This window comes from Anas acuta, chromosome Z, assembly GCF_963932015.1.
Source record: "Anas acuta chromosome Z, bAnaAcu1.1, whole genome shotgun sequence".
NCBI classification, from domain to species: Eukaryota; Metazoa; Chordata; class Aves; order Anseriformes; family Anatidae; genus Anas; species Anas acuta.
Window position 1 is genome coordinate 44,884,123 of NC_089017.1, and position 23,081 is coordinate 44,907,203.

The 23,081-nt window shown below is 36.6% G+C and overlaps 1 protein-coding gene across 2 annotated transcripts in view; it reads left to right on the top strand.

Annotated features, from left to right (window-relative positions):
• FBN2 (fibrillin 2) overlaps nt 1–23,081 on the top strand; it is a 187,101-nt gene that overhangs the window by 31,654 nt on the left and 132,366 nt on the right. For both annotated transcript variants that reach the window (XM_068666397.1, XM_068666398.1), the window contains exons 6-7: nt 10,282–10,479; nt 19,011–19,136. In XM_068666397.1, the coding sequence (XP_068522498.1) occupies nt 10,282–10,479; nt 19,011–19,136 (324 nt within the window). The remainder of the gene's footprint in view (nt 1–10,281; nt 10,480–19,010; nt 19,137–23,081) is intronic.

The following is a 23,081-nucleotide window of genomic DNA, read 5'->3' on the forward strand; positions in this document are numbered from 1 at the left end:
AGTCAGTGTATGAGAAACAGCAGCAAGTTGTTTCTTTATAAAGAGATGGTTCTGAATTAAATTCTGTCCTGTTTTTGATTGTTAAAAAATACCCTAATTTATAGTGTTTCCCTGAAAATATTGTATAAGCTGAAGAAATGTGTGGTAGTAGTTTGTTGTTTGTTTTTTTGTTTGTTTGTTTGTTTGTTTGTTTGCTGAACCAACCCCAGAAATCCAAAGGAAAAGAAACCACACTTATGCCATTTCACAGAGAAACCTCCAGTAAATAGTAACTGGCTGGGTTTTTAGTTTATTGTCAACTCAAGCAAAGTATCAGGATAGTGTAGACATTCATCTGGGGACGTGTTTCTTGCATGCTAAATGTGAGGTTTTTTTAAAGAGCCATGTATGAAAGAGTTATTTTTCCTTTTTTTTTTTTTTTTTCATTACATCAACAAAAAAATTCAGCCACATGTCTGTGGTTTCTATAGTATTTTTGATCTGCTAACCCTTTTTTCATGTTTTTCTTAATTTACCCAGAAGTTGCTTATTAAATATATTTCTCATTTTGTTTTGGATATGAACACTTTCTTAAAATGGCTACTGAAAAGAATTACAGTTAATGGGAAAGAAAACAGGGCTGCAGGTCATCCACTTTTTCCTGATTTCAGCAGCCTCAACTGTGCATAATGGTGCCCAGCTTCCTTCTGCTTCTGGTTTGTGGCCAGCTGGGGTCTAACATGTAAACACCATCTCCTTTTATGTCTTCCTTCTTATTTTTGACCTGCTAGAGTAGTACGCAGATTGCCAGAGGATTGGGGAAAAACAAAAATAAAATAAAAAATCACATCTCCAGCTACCACAAAAGGTTAAGTTGTGTTTAGCTGCTTTTCAGTTTTGCAGCTACTGAAAAATACACATTTGCACCTTTAAATTGTCCTGACTGCTCTTTTACACTTGACTAACTGAAAAATGTCCCAATATACCAGGATGAGATCAGAGTTTCTGAGAATAATTAAGCATTTGCTGTGAGACCTTTTCTCCAATTCTTCCCCGTGTGGGTAGTCTTAACCAGTATAAACTGGCTCAATTTCATTAGTGGGAATGATTACTGGCATGAATAATGATGCTGAACTCCAGAGAGGGTTGGGATGGTGGGGTGGGAGAGTTTACTCTGTGCTTTTTGCACTATTCTTTACTGCTATTAAAAGTTTATCACACCTGTAGACCTGAATCTTAAAATTTCGTCTTTGCTGACAAGGATTTCTGTTTCTCAGAGTTTTAACTGTACTGAACAGCACTAATTATGGGGGGAAAGCAGAGTATGACAAAAAAAAAAAAAAAAAAAAACAAAAAACTGTGGAAGATGTAATTGAAGTTCTAACATTATGGTCCAGAAACATAGCTTATTTTCTTTGAAGCCACATGGCAAGGCATTGCCTTCTTATTTGTTGGGTTACTTCTTTATTTGTTGGGTTATGAAGGAATTCAGGGATATAATGTGCATTTGTCCAGATTTCCAGAGCCCAGGTTTAATGATTAATATATATTTCCATCATATGAGCAAAGCTTGGCTTGTCCATGAAATCTGAATGATCTGAATGAACTCTGAATAGTCTGAATAAAATCTGTTTTGTACAGGGTACAGAGCTTCAAAGGGAGTAAACAGATTCCTTGGTGTCATTGAAAATCAGACATCCAGCTGTCAGGCTATAAGAGAAAATCTTTCTGCACTCCCATGTTATCCCTACAAGACCTTGTCAGTAGTACTGCATGCTCTCCCAGTGAGGGTTTTTTCTTACTGAACTACCAAAACTGACACAGGATTTTGCCTGTATATGGTGAAAGACATTTTATTTTCCTTGTAGAAAAGAAATGATCTTAAAGGTGGAAATCAGTTTGGCCTAGGGTTGTATTGTCTTTGCTGTGGAGATTTCTTTAGAAAGGCTGTAATGTCGAGACAAACAGAGGAGATGCAGGCTTTGTTGCAGTTCTTTTGCAGAGGCGCGACACTCTGGTCTTTGAGTATTTGTTGGTCATACCTAGGTTGTATGGTAGAGAGGAAAGCCTCTGTTTTCCCTTCTATTAAAAATTAGAAGGAAGGGGGTTGTGGCTTTGGGGCAAGTGTATAATTTGCCATGTGGTAGTTCTGGAGGAGCCTGGGTTGTGGACCAAAATGTTATTTGCTGGCATTTCTGTAAAAATGAAAGAGGAGAGAGTGGTAGGTGTCAAGATACACAAAGTTGCTTCACTTTGAATTTCACGGGCATCTCAGCATAGTTAAGAAATAACAAGATAATAATACTGGGGTAGTAAGTACAAACTGCAGAAACTTGTAAAAAAAAATCTATTATTGTGATGTCTCAATTAAATGCACACTTTGCACAGAGGTAATTCGGCCTTTAAGTTCATGTTGTAACTGATGATACTTCCTTGTGTGTCAGCATGTGTATTTGCTTGTGGAGCTATTTCACAAGACTCCGATATCCAAACTAGAATGCAAACTTTGTGTAGTAGCAGGGCTTGTGGAACTATAATGAAATGCATATATCTGCAAGAAGCTCCAAACAAACTAAAATTGGAGTTTGTGCTGGAACCAAGATCTAGGGATACTTATTTCCCAGCTTTTATTCTACACTTCAAATTTTGTAGCAGTCAGTGCACAATAATGCAGTTGAAAGTGGCAAGAGTTTCGTCCAATAAGTTTTCCCAGTATTATTTTACTATTTATGGAGTTTTGTTGCTTACAGAAGCAAAATATTTTTGTGATTCTTTCTTTCTTTCTTTCTTTGTGTTTCTGTTCTTCTCTGCTTCTTGTCTGTGTGTACTTAAAATATATATATATATTTAATATCTTAAAATGTTAGAATAATTTTCCTCGATGTTCATATTAATTACAGAAAATTGTCCTTTATTTCAGAAGTATTGTTGACTATCTAGTACTTTAATGTCCTTTCCAATGTGTTTAGGTGTGTAAAATGAATTATTTTTAACTTAAAAAAAAAAAGTTTTAAGATCTGCAGATAATACTACAAAACTTCTACTATCTTTTGTCTACTTAAAGCTGACATAATATCAATTATATTAAAATGGGTGTGCAAACCCTGGAATGTTGTTTTTGGAAAAGAGTTGCTTTCTCTGTTCCAGCATGAGGAAAATGAGAATGTGCTTAGAATGGACATGACAGCAGCACTGGTGGAAACTGGAATTTTGCTAAAAACTACAAAGCCAACATAGACTGCTGCTTTAAACATGCTTCTTTCTTTCTTTCTTTTCTTTCTTTCTTTCTTTCTTTCTTTCTTTCTTTCTTTCTTTCTTTCTTTCTTTCTTTCTTTCTTTCTTTCTTTCTTTCTTTCTTTCTTTCTTTCTTTCTATCAGCCCTTCACTCCCTTTTTAATTGCCATGTGTATATTAAGTTGCCTAATCAGTCACAGGAGTTTAGGTGATGGAAAGGACTGCATCATAGGACTTGGTCAGAAATGGTCATGAGGAGGGACCATTAGAATAGTAGCAAGAATTCAACCTGAAAATGAAAGCTGTCAACTCTAGGAAAATGTTAAATCCTTTATAATACACTTAATGTAAATATTAAAAGACTTTTTGAACTAAACAATTTTTCTTAATTTCTATATATCAAAATAAATGTTATAGAAATCCCAGTCTCATACACTAATGAGCCATCTGTGGATTTGTCTCAACTTCTTTGAGCTATCCATAATTTAAATTTTTAAAAGACTTTGGTGTTCATTATTTATGCGAATCATAAACTTAATTATGGATTTGACATACAGATTTTCTTTAAAAAAATGGGAAGGAGGTGGCTCAGATTTTACTATTCAGGCTTAAGTTTATGTGAACCTCTTAGCCTCAATAGCTGTACTGCCCATAGACTATTTTTTCCAAGAGAAATTAATAGCTTTGCCAAGCCTCTTTCATTTTCCAAGAGACTAGCTCTCATTTTCAGCCAACATTTTTTTTTTCTGCAACTTGTTGGATGTCACCTTTGAAAAAAATGCTTTTTATTTATATCAAGTCTGAATCAGAACAATTCATCTAACTTCTTGTTACCTTTGAAATCTCCCTTATGGTGAACCCTTGGTGTTGGCAGCTAAGCATTACTGAAGAAAAGATCAATTTTCTGTATTAGGATGATTAAAATATTGAAGGAAAAACAGTTTTAGATAATCTTTAATAAAACAAACATATGTACCTTTGTAATGTTTAAATGTCTTTTTTCATACTGTGAGTTATGAACTGCAGATGGTGGAGCTGAACAAGAAGGATATTTGCATATGCATACATTTCAGATTTGTGGTCTGAACACAAGTACAACTGTGAGTATTATCAACCATTTCATACTCAGATGAAAATTTAATCAAGAAAAAAGTCCTGATCTCCCATTTTTAAGAAGCACAAAGATCTGGACAACACTGTCATTTATGCAGGTTGAGTGAGACAATGGGATATACATTGCTTTGCCAGTCTTTCTGACATCACAGTAGGGTTGCACATTGTCTTATTTGATACTGGAAGAAGATAAACCTCAAGTATACTTTTAATTATCAAAACCTTTATCATCACTTCACAAAAAAGATTTATTTGAAAAATCACATGGAATTTATGGGGAAATCGGCCACAGCATCCTAACACAGGTGCAATAGAGACAGTTGCAGCTGCAGGATGTTTTGTGTTGGAGCATCCTCTGGCAGGGTGAAAACTGACTTCAGATCTTTGCCAGCATAGACTTAATCTGTCCTCCTCAAAATTCTTTGGACTTATATCCACTGTGCTTTTTTTTCCTGTTTGAACAGAATAAAGTTCCAGGTAGTGGAACTACTAGTGGCAGATACTACTTTCCAGCATTTGGGTTCTAGATTTCTGTGCGTTAGGTTGTTTGTCTAACAATGCTGGTGTATGAGATGGAGTTTTGAGGCATCAGTAATAATAATAAGCTGCTTACTATATTTGAGCCTTCAAGTGAGGTGGTGGAAGCTGAGATGATTTATTTTCAGATTTCTTCATTAATATTTGCTAAATCATACCTGTGAAAGAGTGTAAAGTCCTTATGATGGGCAAAATTGCTTTAAGAGGAAGTGAAACAGGTTTTCCAGATACTAGGATTTGTTCTTTAATTAATGGGGGTGGGACATATCATAACAAATCTTTTACTTGCTTCTTTTGTGATTCAGACTGATCAACAGCTTAATGTTTCCAGTATTGTACTTTTAGTCATAGAAGTATCAATATTCCGAGTAGATTATAGTTAAAAATTCTTCCGTATCTAGTTATGATTATATGAAGTTCTGATTAAATAAAAATAAAGAGACTTCACAATTCCTTTCTGCTAATTTTTCTAGCACTCAGACATGAAGTACAGGATTTATCATAATATATTGCTCCAATACTGCAGACTATGTCCTTTCAGCCTTCTGGAGGGCTTTATGTAGGTGCAAGAAACTGACTGCACCTGCAGTAGTACTGTTGGGCTTTACACGTAAACAATCTTTTGGTCTTTGGAGCTTCAAGTTAACATCTCAGTCTGTGAAAAGAAACTTAATGTTTTCATATTCTTCCAGATAACTTGCAATACACATTCCAGCATGTCTGGATACCTTTTTCCTTTCCTTTTTCCCTCTGTCACTTTTTTTACTTTTAGTTATCTGAGAAGACATAAGGAATTCACGGGCAGCAGTTTTTAGTAAACACAATGTGAAACTGTGGAGGCTAAAAGCATGACAAAATTCATATAGAAATATAATTCCTATATGTTTGTCAAAATATTCTAACTTTTTGTTGTAAATGACAACAAATAGTAGGTGTTAAATGCTGTATTTCAAGTCTTCAGTTAGTGGGTGTTAGGCACCAGGAGGAAACTTAATGTGGTAGGCAGATCATCCCATGTCAATTTACGGTAGGTTTTTTACACCTTCACCTGAATCATCTGGGTCTGGCCAGAGGTACAGGAAGAAAAACAAAGTAGATTACTGTTGGAACATATCCAACACTTGGATTCCTATGTTTCTAATTCCTGTAGCAGTTTCTCTGTCAAATAGGTTTTTAAAAATTACAACTAGAGTTAGAATTACATTTTTTTATTTTTTTCCCAGAAGGAGTTAATGAAAAAGATCTCAAGAACCCTGATAGTTGAACTGCTCCATGTAGTCTGTGTGAATACAGAATACACATTTCTACGAGAGACTAGATGTGCTGTAGTACAGTGAAATTTACAAGTCCAGTATGTAGTTTCCAGTTGCTTTGATTTTTTTTTCTTTTTTTTTTTTTTTTTTTTTTTTAATATATTGATGCCAAGAAAAAGTGCTTCTTATTGAATTTAATGATATTAACAGTTTTGGTTGTTGATAAGGGTTGTCATTCTTCAAGTCATGGTGCATAACAAATACAGTTTTCTGAGGTTAAAAAAATGCATAACACATATGTGCTGAAAATCGCTTTCTTTCACCAAGGCAGTTACCCTTTCTAAGCAACAAATGATTTGTAACATATGTTCTAACATATGTTCTTTCTGGCAAAATTATTCCAGCAGCAATGCTGGGGAAGGAGCAAATGAAGAAATGCCAAACAATAAGACAAGAAAAACAATATGGAAAAGATGATTGATTCATAAACTTAGGGATTTTAAGGTCAGATGAACCATTAAAAAAATCTAGTCTGATTGTTTAAAAATGACCACAGAATATCACACAGTAAATAGTGAATCAAATCCATGTCTTCATTTGAAACTAAAAATTATCATCGGACTCGCACCTAATCTTAATATATTTATTTCACTTAAATAAAAATATACTGTGTGACATTATTCTGACTCTTTGCATAGTATTTCTAGTTTTCCAGCACCCCTTTTGAAATGCAGCTGCCATATCTGTACAAAGAACTACTATTGCCCAATGATTACTTATTGTGTTCCTTCCCAGTTTCTGTCTCGTAATGGTGTGCTTCTGGATTACTGCTTTTGTACCTGATGTCACATAAGCCATATATTCACTTAGGAGCTCAGGATCTGTTGTCTGTATGTCATTATCTTGAAATATCATTTGGGATCTCACTATTTTGGGTTGAATTTATTTTCACGTGTAAAACTATTTGGAAGTTCAATGACAGTTTCATTTGTTCTTCTAAAGTTAGTAGTCAGATTTTTAGATGCTGTCCTGCAGATTTACACTGATAGAACTTGCTTGGTTATACAACTTGAACATCAGGATTTATGCATTCTCTGTTTATTAAGGCACAGTTTGGCACATATATGTAGGTTTACAGAGTATATGTTTCCTACACACTTGGGCAGTCCCTTGCACTACTGGGCACCTTACTTTTGATAATTATGTTTTATTATAAACCCTTAATTTTATGCTAGTGGCTTGTAAATGGTTTTTCCAGGTTTACACACATCTCTTTAGTCTTTTTCAGCTTCACATTTTTGAAAATCCGACTCTTGAGGAGTCTTAAAATCAAACTGAATTTTCAGGAAAGATTCAGTCTTTCTGATTGATCTGACTGTAGTCATCTATTGGGCAAAAATTCTGCAATGTGCAAGTTACAGACCAACAGTCAGCTCTCAATACTTAGAGTAGACCATGAACTTTCCCAGAATCTGCCTGTTACTTGTATTTCAGTCATTAATGAGAAAATGAAATGAGTGAAATATGTTAATCATTTGTATTACTACCATATTAGTAGCGTATATAACTTATTTGACATTAGAACGGGAGTCTGCTCATTGAACACTTAGTGGTAAAAGCTTTTTCTGTGCATATAAAGCTCATTACTTTCTCTGTGTGACACAGGGAATGCTTTTACATTTTTTTAATGCTATTAGGCAATAAATTATCATACAGCCAATTGCTAAAGAGCACAGTAATGTTTGTTTTCCAAGAATGAAATAGTGTTGTCATTGAATTCAATAGCCAAATTCCCATTTGCTTTCACCAGGGCTAGGATTTAATTCAATTTATTTCAGTTCTTAAATTCTGAACAGTTCTGTTTTTCTTCTGATTGCAGGCTGACCTTGCTGATGATTTGCAGGTTAAATGTAGTCTATCACATATTTCCCTCAATTTTTGTGATACCTGAGTAAACTTTATATGAAACAGCTATACAGTCATAATCTGTGATGGAGTCTTTTTCTTACACTTACTCCTAAATTGAATTCCAGCCAAGATTACAATGAGTTTGTAGAATTAAATCTTTGATAGATGGAATTTGTATTTCAAATATTTGCCATTCACATATATTGCTTGATGAAATTCAAGCTGAAGATGGCAGATGTCTGTCTTCTGCTATCAGACATCAGTGTCTGTATTTAATGTCAGAAGTTCAGATATCTCTGATTTAGCAGTATGCTGTAGTTAATTAAACTGAGGCTATTGAGAAGCTGCTTGTCTTCCAGTATGTTGGATGAAAGATCACTGAAAACCTTTTTAATGGATAGGATTTTCTTTCTGTAATATTTTATGATATTTACTTATACAGTATTTTATTTAAATTACTATTTTGGTGGCTTGATGGACACAGGGGTAGCTCAAATGCATAACTCTGAAGACAATATTTCAATGAAAGTCAAGAAACATTAAAATTCACGTTCTTTACAGAGTATTTAAGATCTTTTAATCTCCTTGTTTTGTTAGGCATTTTTCTTATTTATACTTACATGCATGCATAACTTTGTTTATGTGAAGAGTCCTGTTGAAATTAGCTTCAAATGCATTCAAAAAGCTGTATGCAGAAATATTTCCCAAATGCATATCTGAATGAGCTTTTTCAAAGACAGGGAAAAGATCATTTATTTTTCTTTGAGCTAGAATCACAGAATCATAGAATCTCCTGAGTTACAAGCGACCCACAGCGATCACTGAGTTCAACACCTGGGTTTGCACAGGACCACCCAAAAAATCAGACCATATGTCTAAGAGTGTTGTCCAAACGCTTCTTGAACTCCAGCAGGCTCAGTGCTGTGACCACTGGGGAGCCTGTCCCAGTGCCCGACCACCCTCTGGGTGCAGAACCTTTCTCTAACCTCCATCCTGACCCTCCCCTGTCCCAGCTACACGCTGTTCCCTCCTGTCCTGTCGCTGTCCCCAGAGAATGGGACATTTGGGAAGACCATTTCATTTGGGAATTAAGCCATTTGGGAAGACCATTTTTTCCTGTTGTAAAGATGTCAAAGCCTTGATTTTTATTCTTCAGGGTAAAAGTATCAAATTCTAGAAGGCGTCAATTGTCCTATTCGTAGCTTGCTTGTAAGCCCAGTTACAAACTAGTGAAAGGCAGAAGGTCTAAGTGATTTACACATTAACACACTGCAATCTATTTTCAGTAGGAAAAAAATAGGCGAATAGGACAGGATAACAATAAGAACAGCCGCAACCCCACTGTTATGCCTTTATTCACGTGACTGAGTCTGAGTGGAAGCTTTGCACTTTCTTCTTTCCCCCTGCCCCACCTCTTAAAGTTTCCATAAGGATATGAAATCTGGCGCAGAGCAACCATCTGTTTCTCATTTGTTCCTAGGGAATTTGAACTAATTGTTGTTCCCCGTTTGCCTTGCCTCATAAGGTCAAAAAATCTTTCTTTTTACAGGTTGAACCCTAATAAGTTAACCATTTATGGGAATTCAACTAGGAATATATTTTCATATAGTTTGTATGCTGTATTAAGTGCACCGAATATAGCACATACACAGCACATGTAACATGAGCATATGGCTCATGTTACTCCTCTGAAAATAAATAATGGTGTACCAATTAGTCCTCCATAGGTAGCACTACTTTGCACTAAGTATTCCAGCAGGAATGTGGATTCTGTGGAAAGTATCAGGCATGGCCCTGATCAAAGTGGAGTGAACAAATGTGTGGCTTTTGTGTTCTGGATCTCCTTCCCATGAATCATCATGAATTTTCTTAGGAACAAGATATACAGTTCCCAGTCATTAATTGCTTTATCTGCTCTCTTTTTCATTAGTTCATTTGTGTGTTTGTTTTTAAGACTCTTTCTTATTGATTTTACTGGATACATTGTCAATGCACTGGTCATTTTTGGGGTCTAGCTACCTTTCATTACTTGCATCTGTGAGAAGGAAAGGAATTGAAAGATAAGATAATCTTGCAAAAATAATTACATTCAGTGGAAAGTGTTGTGCTACTTTTGTAAGCATTAAAATAACTTAAATTGCTGAGTCCTCCTACCATTTTCTTAGTACAGGTGTCTAATGGATTAAAAACAGATTCCTGTTTTATTGAGTAGTACACTGTTTAATATAATAATACAGTGATCTTTCCTCTCTTCCAGATTACAGAACAGGCCCATGTTTCACACAAGTTAACAACCAGATGTGTCAGGGCCAGCTAACTGGAATCGTTTGCACGAAAACCCTCTGTTGTGCAACCATTGGGCGTGCATGGGGTCACCCCTGTGAAATGTGCCCTGCCCAACCTCAGCCGTGTCGTCGTGGTTTCATCCCTAATATTCGCACTGGAGCATGTCAAGGTAAGTCTTCTGGTTTAAATTGTGCATGACTGTATGACTATATTCATATGGAATGCATTGCATCCATTTAAAACAATATCACAGTTTTCCCTGTGTGTTCTGTACCTCAATTTAGATAAAATTCTGATAGCTTCACAGTTTCCAGAGTTTAGCTAGTGTACTTATAGAACAAATCTCAAATGCCTGGAAAAAATGAGTGCCAATCAAGAATCTGTAAATATAGAGCATGAAAAGGTCAGAATGTCTGTTGAGCACAACCATCAGCTACCGCAGTAGTGCACCAATTAGGTAACAGGAATGTGTTGTTCTGGCCCTTAACTAATATGTATGTCATTCATTCTTCTGAAAAATTGACTTTCTTGCTATTGAGTAGTTTCCTTTTTGAAAGGGATTGGCAGTTATTATATAGACATTTTTTAATCTCAGTATTTATATAAAACACATGGTGAACCTCCTATTGGATAACTCTGTGTGGAATTATATGTGGTGCCTAAAGGAAAGATAGGGAGGGTCTCTAGTACTAGTAAGGAAAGGCTGCAGTACTCTATTTCTAGGTTCATAAAATGTAGTCTAAGAAATGGGCAAACTTGAAATATAGGTACCTGAAAGAGGTACCTGTTTTGCTGTTTAGTTACGTTTTCAAACAAACTGTGTAAAGAATGCAGTAACAAAGGATAGTAGATCTTCTGAAGTGAATATTTTTCTGTTATATTTTGGTGCACATGGTCTGTTGATAGATTTAATTGTCTTAGAACCTTTCCAAGGAACAATGGAAGCAAGGCAGAAACCAGAATCAATTTCCATTTTGTATAATTTGGACCTAAGACACCAGCAATAAGTTTCTTGATTCAGTTGTCAGGCCTCAGGATACTTTTATGAATGTTTTGTCTATTAACAGCTCAGAGTAAGTTTAGCATTAAGGCTGAAATATCATGTTGTAAATCAACATGGTTTCTCTGAGTTCTGATTATAACTCATATAATGAAATAAAGTAATGAAGAGAACAAAATCCTGTTTAATCAATCAGCCCCTACTCAGTCTGGGAATAAATCAGCAGTGATTCAAATAATTTTGGATGACACTTTTTTTTTTTTGTTTTCTCATTTCAATAAGTGTCTGTGTACTGGTCTGCCTCTGTATATCCATATGTTATGTCTTAAAAAACCTGTGTGAGAAAGCACATCTGTGATACTGCAGGCATTACATGCATATGTAGATTTCTGTGGTATAGCTGAGATAATTTTTAGCAAAGCGATGAAGTTGAATAGAATGATCTGCTCTAAATATTTATGTAGATGAGTCCTTGTAATGCTAGAATACATTCTACTTTAATTTGCTATTTAAAAAACAGCAAAAAGAACATAATACCAGGATTTGTTTGTGTGTACGTGTTAGCAAGAATTTCTGTTAGAAAATTCAGAAAAACATCCTGATTCAGGCACATTCTAATGCTCAAGGTAGTATAAAAGATTTCAGGAAAATTGGAATTTTGCTGCTACAAGAAAGGGTAGATAATGTCCTTTTATCACTCTTATTTCATTATTTCTTATCTTTCAGTGTCTGTCTCCCCTTCCCCTCAGCTCTCTCCCCACCGTACCCCCCTCCTGCCATTGTGTATTGAAACATTAATTTTAGTGTTCCTTTCCCCTGTTTTGCCTCATGGTTCATTGGCTAAAAGCTACACAAATTTAATAAGATCAGCTGTTTGGCTGGATTTCTACTTCAGGGCTCCTGCATAAGAGTTCTTGGTAAGGGTTCTCTACTAACTTAGATTGAAAAAAATTAGAGAAAATGAAGATACTTTTTTTTTTTTTTTCTTTTAACATAAAATATATATATAACATAATTTGGGGATTTTTCTGCTTTAGTTTTCATTCTCACAGAGTTATGGTTGACCTGAAACTACACTGGAGGCTACTAGCTCAAACTCAGTTATGTGGAAATTCTCCAGCATTGTCTTAGCCAAGGCATCTATTTTATCTAAAATACTTAGATTAGTTTCAAGCAACAATAGATTTTTTCATTTTTCTTCACTGCAATTGTTTGCTTTTCTGTTTTCTGTGCATACACTGCTTAAAGCATCCAAACTGATGAAAGAGGACAAACATTTGATTGCATTTCTCTTATATGTCATAAATAGGCCTCTGTCTGCATTTAACAGCTTATGCTATACTCTTCATCTTGAAATGATTAGTATGTTTTAGACATTCTTTTCATAACAATGTCATAAACAGAAACAGTGTACTGAAGGCGTGCATGTTGGTTGCAATCTCAAAGTCAAACTCCATTGTGTGATGAAAATATTGGCCAGATATAATGAACTCTTAAAACTTCTTGGCCAAACGGAGCCTGGCATAGCTTCTGGGGCTTCATTTAAATTATGTGAGAGACGTCTTTAGCACCCCTGCCCTCAATACTGTGTTTTATTTTTCTGCCAGTTTATTGTGTGTGGCAAATATTTTTAAGTTACGCAGTTAACATCATTGCTGAATTCCACTGGGAAGCATAAAAGCAATGTAGTAGTCTACTTTATGTGATAGATGAACGAAGTTTTAAAAGCCATAATTTTTGCTACATTTTTGTCATATTACTTCTATATATGAAGATCTGATTGTATTTATGTCAGCAGGAGTCAGTGCATGATGTTACAAGATGGCGGTAAGGCACAGATGATTAAAAGTTAAAATTTCTGGGTGGGAGAGGAGAGACAAAAAAAAAAAATCTTTGTTCTACAAAATCATTATGTTGTCTTCCAAGCTTTTCTTTCAAACTCTGACTCCTGGTAATCCCTGCTGACCTAAGTTCTATGTTTGCAGGCTGGTAGTATGTTGTATACTCCATCCTGAATTATCATTCCACACTGCTGCAGGAAGGGACTGGACATAAAACTTGCTATTGTAGAGACTGTTTTCTTTCCAAACTCCTTATTAGGGTGTGTAGTCTGTAGAAATAAGCTACAGGGATTTGCTACAGTTATTTAAGAAAATTTAAAAGGGAGCCTGGACAGGAAGACAAAGAATTTAATCAAAGTAGGAGAAAGAGTGGTAGATCTGTGAGTTATGCATAAATGTAAGTCTCAATAATGATAACACGCATGGTTATGCAGAGGTAAACTGCAACAAAGAAAATAAAAGGATCAAAATGGAGCAAATGTGAAATATTAGCAATTCAGGAAACAATTGTTCTCTGCTATCTGATGAGGCATCATTTAGTTAAATATAGCCTAATATGAGCTAAATGTGAGCCAGCAATGCGTATTTGCAGCCCAGAAAGCTAACTGTGTCTTGGGCTGCATCAAAAGCGTGGCCAGCAAGGCGAGGGAGCTGATTCTCTCCCTCTACTCTGCTCTTTTGAGACCCCACCTGGAGCACTGCATTCTGCTCTGGGGCTCCCAGCACAAGAAGGACAAGGGCCTATTAGAGCAGGACCAGAGGAGGGCCACAAACATGATCAGAGTGCTGGAACACCTCTCCTACAAAGACAGGCTCAGGGAGTTGGTCTTGTTCAGCCTGGAGAAGAGAAGGCTGTGAGCAGACCTTATAGCAGCTTTCCAATACCTAAACAGGGCCTATGGGAAAGCTGGGGAGGGACTCTTTGTCAGGGGATGTGGACAAGGGACAAGGAGCTTTAAACTAAAAGACAGTAGAAACAAGGAGGAAATTCTTTACATTGAGAGTGGTTAGGCACTGCAACATGTTGCTCAGAGAAGTTGTTGATACCCCATTCCTGAAAATGTTTAAGGCCAGGTTGGATGGGACTTTGAGCTACCTGATCTACTGGGTGGGAGGTGTCCCTGCCCATGGCATGGGGAGTTAGAACTGGATGGAACCAGAGGTCCCTTCCAACTCAAACCATTCTGTGATTCTATTCAATGATTCTCTGATTCTAAATAGAAAGATTAAATGAGAGTGGTAATAAATGTTTTCTTCATAGGTTTTAGAAACAAATATACTGATCTGAATAATGTTATGTCACTTTTTTAATGTTCTGGTAACATCAGATTTGCAGAGCCTTGCATTAAAGGAACACAAACCCCCTCATTATTTAGTAAAACTGTATCTTCAACATACACCAATTGGACCAGATCAACTCAGTCAATAGTTCAAATGTTTGGCTTTTTTTTGAAGTGGATGTTCACATCAGCAGGTAGCTCAGCCTGAGAGCTAATGAGTGATTTGAAATCAGTATTACTTGCAAGCCTTAGTATTGGAAAATATATCATAATTGTGGTATGCATTAATTATCATTCTGACAAGATTTGACTAGTAAATATGAAGTTGTTCCTATTCTTCACAGGATGTGCATGTTGCTATCTTACTGTATCTTAAGCTCTTTAGCTGGAAAAAACAGGTGAAAAGTTGGGTGATAAAGCAGCCTTCCTTTGCAGTCAGTTCATTTCATCTCTGTCTTACCCATACATAAGTTAGTATGTGAGTCTTCCTGACTGAATAAGGCTTTTCCAGATTGATTATGTTTGCTTAGTAATGTGCTTGTATAGAACATTATGGTAATATTATTACCATAAACAACTAATGAGAAATTAAAGAAGCAAAACAAGACAAAACAATTTTTTTTTCAGCTGTTTCCGCTTGGCCATTGCTTAAAAATTGGGAATTCAGGCAAGAGGAACTCTACCTCATTGCCACTTCTACATGGCCTTAGGAACAGCATAATGGCAGAATACCTGTCTTAGACATTTTCACTGTTCCTCCCTGCATTCCTCAACTGTCCATTTCTGAGCTACACCCTTTGCCTTCTGACAGTTAATTTATTATTATTATTATTATTATTATTATTATTATTATTATTATTATTATTATTATTATTTATAATTATTATTATTATTAGCATTGGAGAGAGAAAAACAGTCCATGGCTGAATAGCTTTTGAAAATACAAAGGTTCTTCTTTCTGTTAGCGTTGCTGGTGTTGTTAAGAATAATTATTCAAGATAATAAAAAAAAAAATCTGTTCTGTAGCAGTAATATAGTGTACTGAATGTTACAGGCACTGACATAGTACAAAAGTGAGAAGGTAGTTAAATTTCAAATTCGCAGTCAAGAATGATAGATGGTAATTTTTAGATAACATAGTGTTTGGAATTAATGTCAGATTTATTAATGGTATTAACAGTGTCAACCTAGATCCCATCCTCCTGTCATGAAAATTAGTATTAGAAAAAAATAAATAAGCTTGGTATTACTTCTGTTGTGTTTTCAAATTTGTAGTATTTCTGGTAATTAGAATGTTGTAGAAGAAGAACTAACAGTTTTCCAATGTATTAACAATTATTTTGCTTTTTGGTTCCCACATGCAAAATTAATTGCACAAAAACTCCCCATACATATTTATAGGTAAAAATCAAGAGAAAATTCATAGTTGGGTAATTACTAGTTACTAGTAATTAGTACTAGTAATTACTAGTTACTAGTAATTAGTACTAGTAATTACTAATTACTAGTTATTAGTAGTTACTGCTATCTTAAATAAGATGCACTCTCTCCTGAAGTATGGTATAAAAACTGAGAACATTTATATTTCCTGAGCATTATATTTCCTGAGCATTCCATATATTTTCTGAGTAGCAGTCCACTCATAAGGAAGGGAAGCTGAATTTGTCTGGGTATATGTTTACAAGTATTAGTTCAAATCCTGCAGGCAGTTACTATTTACTGAGGAAAGTTTCTGCAAAAGTAAAGAACCTTTTTTCACTTGCCAGGCGTTGTCAAGTCTATGAACACATGGAAATTTTCTGCCTAATCTTGAACTTCTGTCTACAGAACTGCATCTAAAGAGTTATTCATCTAATTTTGTGTTTATGGCAAAAAGCTTATTGTTTCAATGTGGCTGGGGTTTAAAAGTGAGATTGAATATGTAGTTTATAATGATAAAACTTGTGTGGCTTAGTCTTAATTGTCAGAGATATACGAAGTAAATAAAAACATGCTTAATCTTGAATTTGTTGTATTTTGAGAAAAAAGTATTCTTATATCTTCAGATGACATTTAGGAAGCAGTTCATAAAAAGTGCCCTTTAAGGAAGTTGTTTCTCCTTTCTGCCTTTTCTCAGTTTTAAAACAGTAATGGACTAACATGAGATGGTGGTAGACCAAAAAAAAAAAAAGGCTTCAGACTTGTGTATATATATATATATTTTTGTATATGTATATATATATATTAGACTAACAGTGAAGTTGAGTGTACTCATTCTCTTTGCACTTAAATAAAACTTAAAATAGTTAACAACTAAGCCGTTCACAATTAAGCTTGATATTAGCACAGAAAGGTGAGATAGCTGATGTGATTCAAGATTTGCAGGATCTCACCAAACACAATGAGACCATTTGTATTTTCATCACTGAACAAGCATTACACTGTGTTGCATAATTGGGACTGGCTTTTCAGACTTCAGCAGATCTTGATATTTATTTGTTCTTTTAACACCATACGAGTAATACTGAAAGAAATAAATGGGATCACTAAATCTTAAAATGTTGTTCTCTTTAAGGTTTCAGTGATACCTTTTCTGGAAATTATTCATTTCCTGCTGTTACTGCCATTAATTTATTATTACTTGATGTCTTCGACTTACAAAACTGTGAAAGATAAACAGTGGTTATTTTTAACCACTGATCTGCTGACACGGTTGGATTAATTTAAATAAACATTAATAAATGACAGAAGGCACAGGCATACCCAATGTTTTGAATATATTCTGAGGCTCAAAGGTCGAAAGGCAAACACCATATTAGTTTTACTCAGAACAGAGCTACTGGGTGGGCTGGGTGTGATTAAATAATGAAACTGATATTCTGTCTAGATGTTGCTAAATCACGTCCAGATTCATTACTGTAATTCAGAGTAGAAAAGTTTGCTTTCTGGGTAAACGAGATTGCACCAAGCACTAGTTACTTGAAAGAAAAATGTTTCAAAAAAGTTCATGCCTCCAGTGTAGTTCTTAATCCATTTACAGTCTGTTGCGTTGGGGCTCTGTACTGTGCTAACTATATCAACACCAACTGAGGAACAAAATACAAACTTTTACAGCAAATGTACCTAAAAACAAGTCCAGTTGTTAAAATAAATAAATAAATAAAATGTTGCCTTCTTTCTTTCTTCTTTCTGATTATATCTGCTTGAATGAAAAAGCAAGGGAATGGACTGGGAATGGACTTCACTATAGTGAAGGCTATATCTACAGCACAAACTCCAGGAGTAATAAAAACTGGGGAATCACTATACTCCACTAATCTACTACTAATACTACTCTAAGGTGTAATTTCAGCATCTCCTGAGGGCTTTCAGATAATGAACATCCTCTGAAACAGAATACTGCATTCTGCTATCAATACATGTCTGTGGAGAAAAAAGAAATATCAGTTGATTTTTACCTCTTCTGTAAATGGCAAATAGTTTAACAAGGAAGATTACCTAAAATCTTTTTCACAGAAGAGGTTCTGCAAGTTTTGGAACAAAATTTGCAAGCCTTCTCTCCTCTATGAACATTCGGATGCATGTGAAATTTTGCTGTGAGGGAATTAGTTCAAATGATTAATTCTAAAGTCTCATAGCATAGCTTAATGAAATTTTGAAATAGCTAGAGCTAGTTAGAAGCTAAATTTTCACGTATCTGTCAAGCTTTAGTCTGGAGCCAGTTCTGCCTTTCTTTAAGTACAAAGAGCTTCGCTGTCTTTTAGCGCTGGTTACTTCATAGAGGCCTCAGGCTGCTGTGATCTTCCATATTATTTTCACAGCCCATTAGCACTTATACATAGATTCTTAGGATAGTTTTGTATAAAACAACCTTGCAGAAATGTAGAATGTTTTATATATAAACAAATGAAGAGTGGAGAAAAAAATACAATTTGAATGGGAAACAGCACATACTGAAATACAACAGGAAAATACTGAAAGTAAGCTGTAAAGCCAAAATGGCAAATACATTTTCTAAGAGCATTTATTTACAGTTGAAAGTTCAGCCTAAAGAAATCTATGAAATTCTAGCCTAAGTTTTTACTTCAGTAAATGAAGTCTGTGCAGATCATTTGCAGTACAACTTGTCCTGGTTGAACAGCACCTATTTTGTATTGACATTAATAGTTTGATTTCTGTCCATAAAATGGATGTCCTCCAAGAATAGTCATATCTAGTAAAAGTGGGGAGTGGGGTAGTCCAGGTGTAAAGGCAGGGGTCCTTTAAAACTAAGAATCTCTTTTTTGTGATGACCAATGCAAGGAACAATCTGAGAGCATGAGATACCAACAGTATGTTGTATATATTTAAAAGATGTGTGAGTTAAAAATCAATACATGGACAATTTTGAGTTTATATGGAATCAAAAAGAACATGCATGAAGGTCAGGGTCATGTTATTGCTGTTACTGCCTCATTCTATGGTGGTGCTGAAGTGGAGAAATATGCTGGGGTTTGTTGTGGTTATTTTTACAAATAATTTCAGAGATGACTGCCTATATGCAACAGCCATGATGTGTTTTTGTATCTTATTTCAAATAATCTTTTTTTTCTGTTTGTAGATGTTGATGAATGTCAGGCTATCCCTGGAGTTTGCCAAGGAGGAAATTGCATTAATACAGTAGGTTCCTATGAGTGCAAGTGTCCTGCTGGTCACAGGCAGAATGAGGCAACTCAAAAATGTGATGGTAAGTGATGTTGTCAGACAACAAACCTAACAAGCGATTAAATAAAGCATTATAGCTGTTTGGTAATGAAAGAAAAGGTAATTGATAGTTGCAGTATCTGATCTGAACAGACATAACAGTAATGCCTTACGTTTTTCTCTTGTGTCACAATATTTTCTATTTTCCTGTGCATATTTTGCATTAGACTTTTTTTCTGTCTGATTTGTGGGTAAAGATGCCATTCATTCTGTTTCAAAGTTAAAGTACTGATAAAGAATGAATCTATGAGCTTTGTATTACAGTAACTGGGTTATTAGGATTCTGTTTGTTTTCTCAAGAATGTCCATATATTCTAGTACAGGTAGGTATTGTCAGCCTACTGACTATGGCATGAAAAGCAAATGTGGTAATGGCTGTAAGAAATTTCTTCTGTGTATACTTTGTGTTGAAGAGCCTAGTTAAGAAAAAAAATACATAGGAAATGTCTTTCTTTGGAGACAAAAAAAAATCAAATTGACCGTGTTTACTCAATAAATATACTGGTATAATTAAGAGCTGAAATTCTGTGTAGTTTAAAATAGTGTAATAGAAAATTTCTGAATATTTGTGGGTTTGATGAAGACTTCTCTGAAAAACTACAACACTGTCCCAAACAATGGGTAAAGATACTGTCATATTTAAGTTACACAGATAAGACAACTGCTTGTTCAATGCTGTGGTTTGTGGTTAGGCAGCAATTCAGATATGTTACTAAATTACATTATACATCTATCCAGTTACAAACACACACATGGCTTTTGCCCTATTCTTGAAGTCACATGAGTTTTCTGTAGTTTTGCCTGCACTACAGAATTTAAAGAAATACTAAGTAATACCATAGGTTTGAAAACTGCATTTTCTATGTGAAATGAACCAGATTGCATCCAGTGTTGTTGCAATTAATACCGAAGAGTAGATAAGACAAACATCCAGTTATTTTCTTTGATTCTGTCCTTATTTCACCTTTCAGTCATTTTCTGTCCTTTGATATTGGCCAGTTTCAACTGCTGCTCTGTGCACAATAATATTGCTGTCATGAGTTGTTTTCAGGAAGCCTGGGTATATCTTCTGAAACCCTGCAAGAAACAGTTGGCAGTAGAGCTTCAACCAGTAAAACAGAACTCTGAAGGCTTTTCTTGCCATAAATGAGAAGAAATAGAAGTCACCTTTGTACATGCCATGCATGTACACATCTATATATACCTAGCTGTATGCAAGAGTGTGCCAGTAGTGCACAGAGGCTTAGGGCTCTACAGGAAGCATAAAGATACACAGTAAAAGCAGGTAAATTTGAACTGTGTTGGAAGCAAAGGAGTTTTGCTAGAACATTGGGAAAAAGACTGTCTCCATGCCTTTGCTACTGCTAACGCCCCAGTTGCTGTTGCATTTGCCTGAAGCTGGATCTCTGATTCTTATAACTTCTTTTTTATTTCCTTATTGGGTAGTAGTGGCAGCAGTAGAGTCTACCATTTCTATGTCTTCTTGTCACTTGCCTTTCTACCCATAACATTTCTAACTCCAGAAGAAATTCTGGTAAATTATAAAAGAAAACAGAAAACTGTGATTAGCACTGATATATGTTAATTGGGAACCGGGTTAGGAAAAAGAAAGAACCACTCCCTTTGAGGAACTGTTGCCTGTTGTTCAGCTGGAGAGGCTCCTCTCTAGTGCGATTAATTGAGAGGTGCTTTGCGTTGTCTTGCTCCAGCTTCACTAATCAGGACAAGGCTGCTTTAAAACCTGTTGCATATCTATATGTGAAAGAAGTCTGTCACAGATGGAGCTGAAGTAGATCAATTTCTCTTAGCAAATTCTTTGTTGTAGGGTAGGTTGTCAAAGGCTATAAGTTTTTCTTTTAAGTCAATGCATCCATTACTCAGAATGTTGTCAAATGATGGTATTTAAAAGTAAGTATTATTATTAGATGAATCAGAACACAAAGTATGATGATGAAGATGTATTTATCCAACATTTGTTTCTATTGTTTTGTGGTTTGTTTGTCTGTTTGTTTGTTTTTTCTGATCATGTATATTAATAAGTTGGAAAGACAAATTGGCAGCTATCATTAGCAGTTACATGCAACTTAGTTTTTGACTTGAAAAAATAAGCCCGGCATTTTATATCAAGTCAGACATGGTACTGTACTGATGTCGATACATGACTTGCACACCAGAGCTAATTGTTTGCTGAATGAAACAGAAGAGGTGGTTACACAGGACAGTAGAAGGCTTTATTTGCCTCAGTTATTAACAGCAAGACTGGCCTTCAAGTTTGAGAAACCAGGGGGAACATCTAAAGCAAGGAACATGTACACTTGCTAGAAAAGGGTCAGGAAGGGGAAAACTGGACCATTCGAAAGGCCATGGGCTCTGGTGGGATGCATCTACAAGAGCTGAGGGAGTTGGCAGATGTCATTGTGAGGACCCTCACTATATTCTTTGGTCAATCATGGCATCTGGGGCGGGGTGGTGGTGGCTGCACGGGTGCGGAGCAAAGGCCGGCGGCAGCCCGTGGGGCAGGCATGCAGGCACTGGGCCATGCCAGGCCGAGCGGGGCCAAGCCGGGACAGCGTTGAGGCACGGGGAGTGCCGGGGGAGGCCGGCCAGCTGGCTGGCTGGTTGGCTCTTCGGCCATGTGGGCCGCGTGGATGCTGCTGCCGGTGCTGGCCGCCCTGTCAACCTACTACATCTACCTGCTGCTGCCCAGCACTGTGTCAGATGCATGGAAGCTGATGCTACTAGATGCCACCTTCCGCGCTGTGCAGCAGATGTGTCACCTGATTCACTATTTGAGACTCAGCCATCACCTGATGGTTCTGAACTATTTGATTTGTATGTTCGACAAGCTGAAGTCTGTCTCTTCTGAACACATTAACATAATGGATACAGTTTTCGATGGTGTGGAAGTCAGTGTTTGAACCTCCTGGAAAACAAGATGAAATGCTCAAGTGCAGTGTTGTTTACATCCACAGGGGTGGGTGGGCCTTGGCAAGTGCAAGAACAAGCCTCTATAACAACCTCTGCAGAATCTTTGCTGAATCTCTCAATACTGTGGTTATTTCTGTTGAATACAGGCTGGTACTAGAGGTGTGCTTCCCTTTAATTTTTATATAATTTGCTCGACTTCGTAGGTGATGCCCTCCCCCACCAGCCCCACCTTCCCAGATGCTCTTAGGCAACAGGTTTGAGGCCATGGATCTTGACAGACTAGTAGCTGAGGAAGAGGTAGTAAGTATACCCAGGAGGATGCCTAGGGCGAGGAAGTTGACTCCACACCTCAGGACTGCCTCCACAAGGGCAGAAAGAAGGGTGATTGCTGTGGGTGACTGCCTTCTCAGGGGAACAGATGGACCTATTTGTTGGCCTGACCCCACCTGTAGGGAAATCTGCTGCCTCCCTGGGGCCAGGGTCAGGGACATTGCCAGAAAGCTTCCCAACCTGGTTCTCCTCTCTGACTATTATCCTCTTTTAATAGTCCAGGCTGGCAGTGATGACATTGAAGAGAGAAGCCTGAAGACCATCAAATGGGACCTTAGGGGACGGGGACGATTAGTGGATGGAGCGGGAGTACAGGTGGTGTTTTCATCCATTCCTACAGTGGCAAGGAGGGGTACAGAGAGGACACGGAAAGCCCACCTGATAAACACGTGGCTCAGAGGCTGGTGACAACACAGAAATTTTGTTTTTTTGCCAAGGGGCGCTTTACTCGACGCTCGGCCTGATGGCTGTGGACGGGTCCCTATCTCTAAGAGGAAAACGAATCCTAGCCCAGGAGCTGGCGGGGCTCATTGAGAGGGCTTTAAACTAGGTAAGAAGGGGGAAAGGGCTGAAACAAGGCTTGTTAGAGCTGTGCCAGGGGGAACAATGGCAAGGCTGGGAGAGAAGACAATGACCCAACTGAAGTGCATCTACACTAGTGCACACAGCA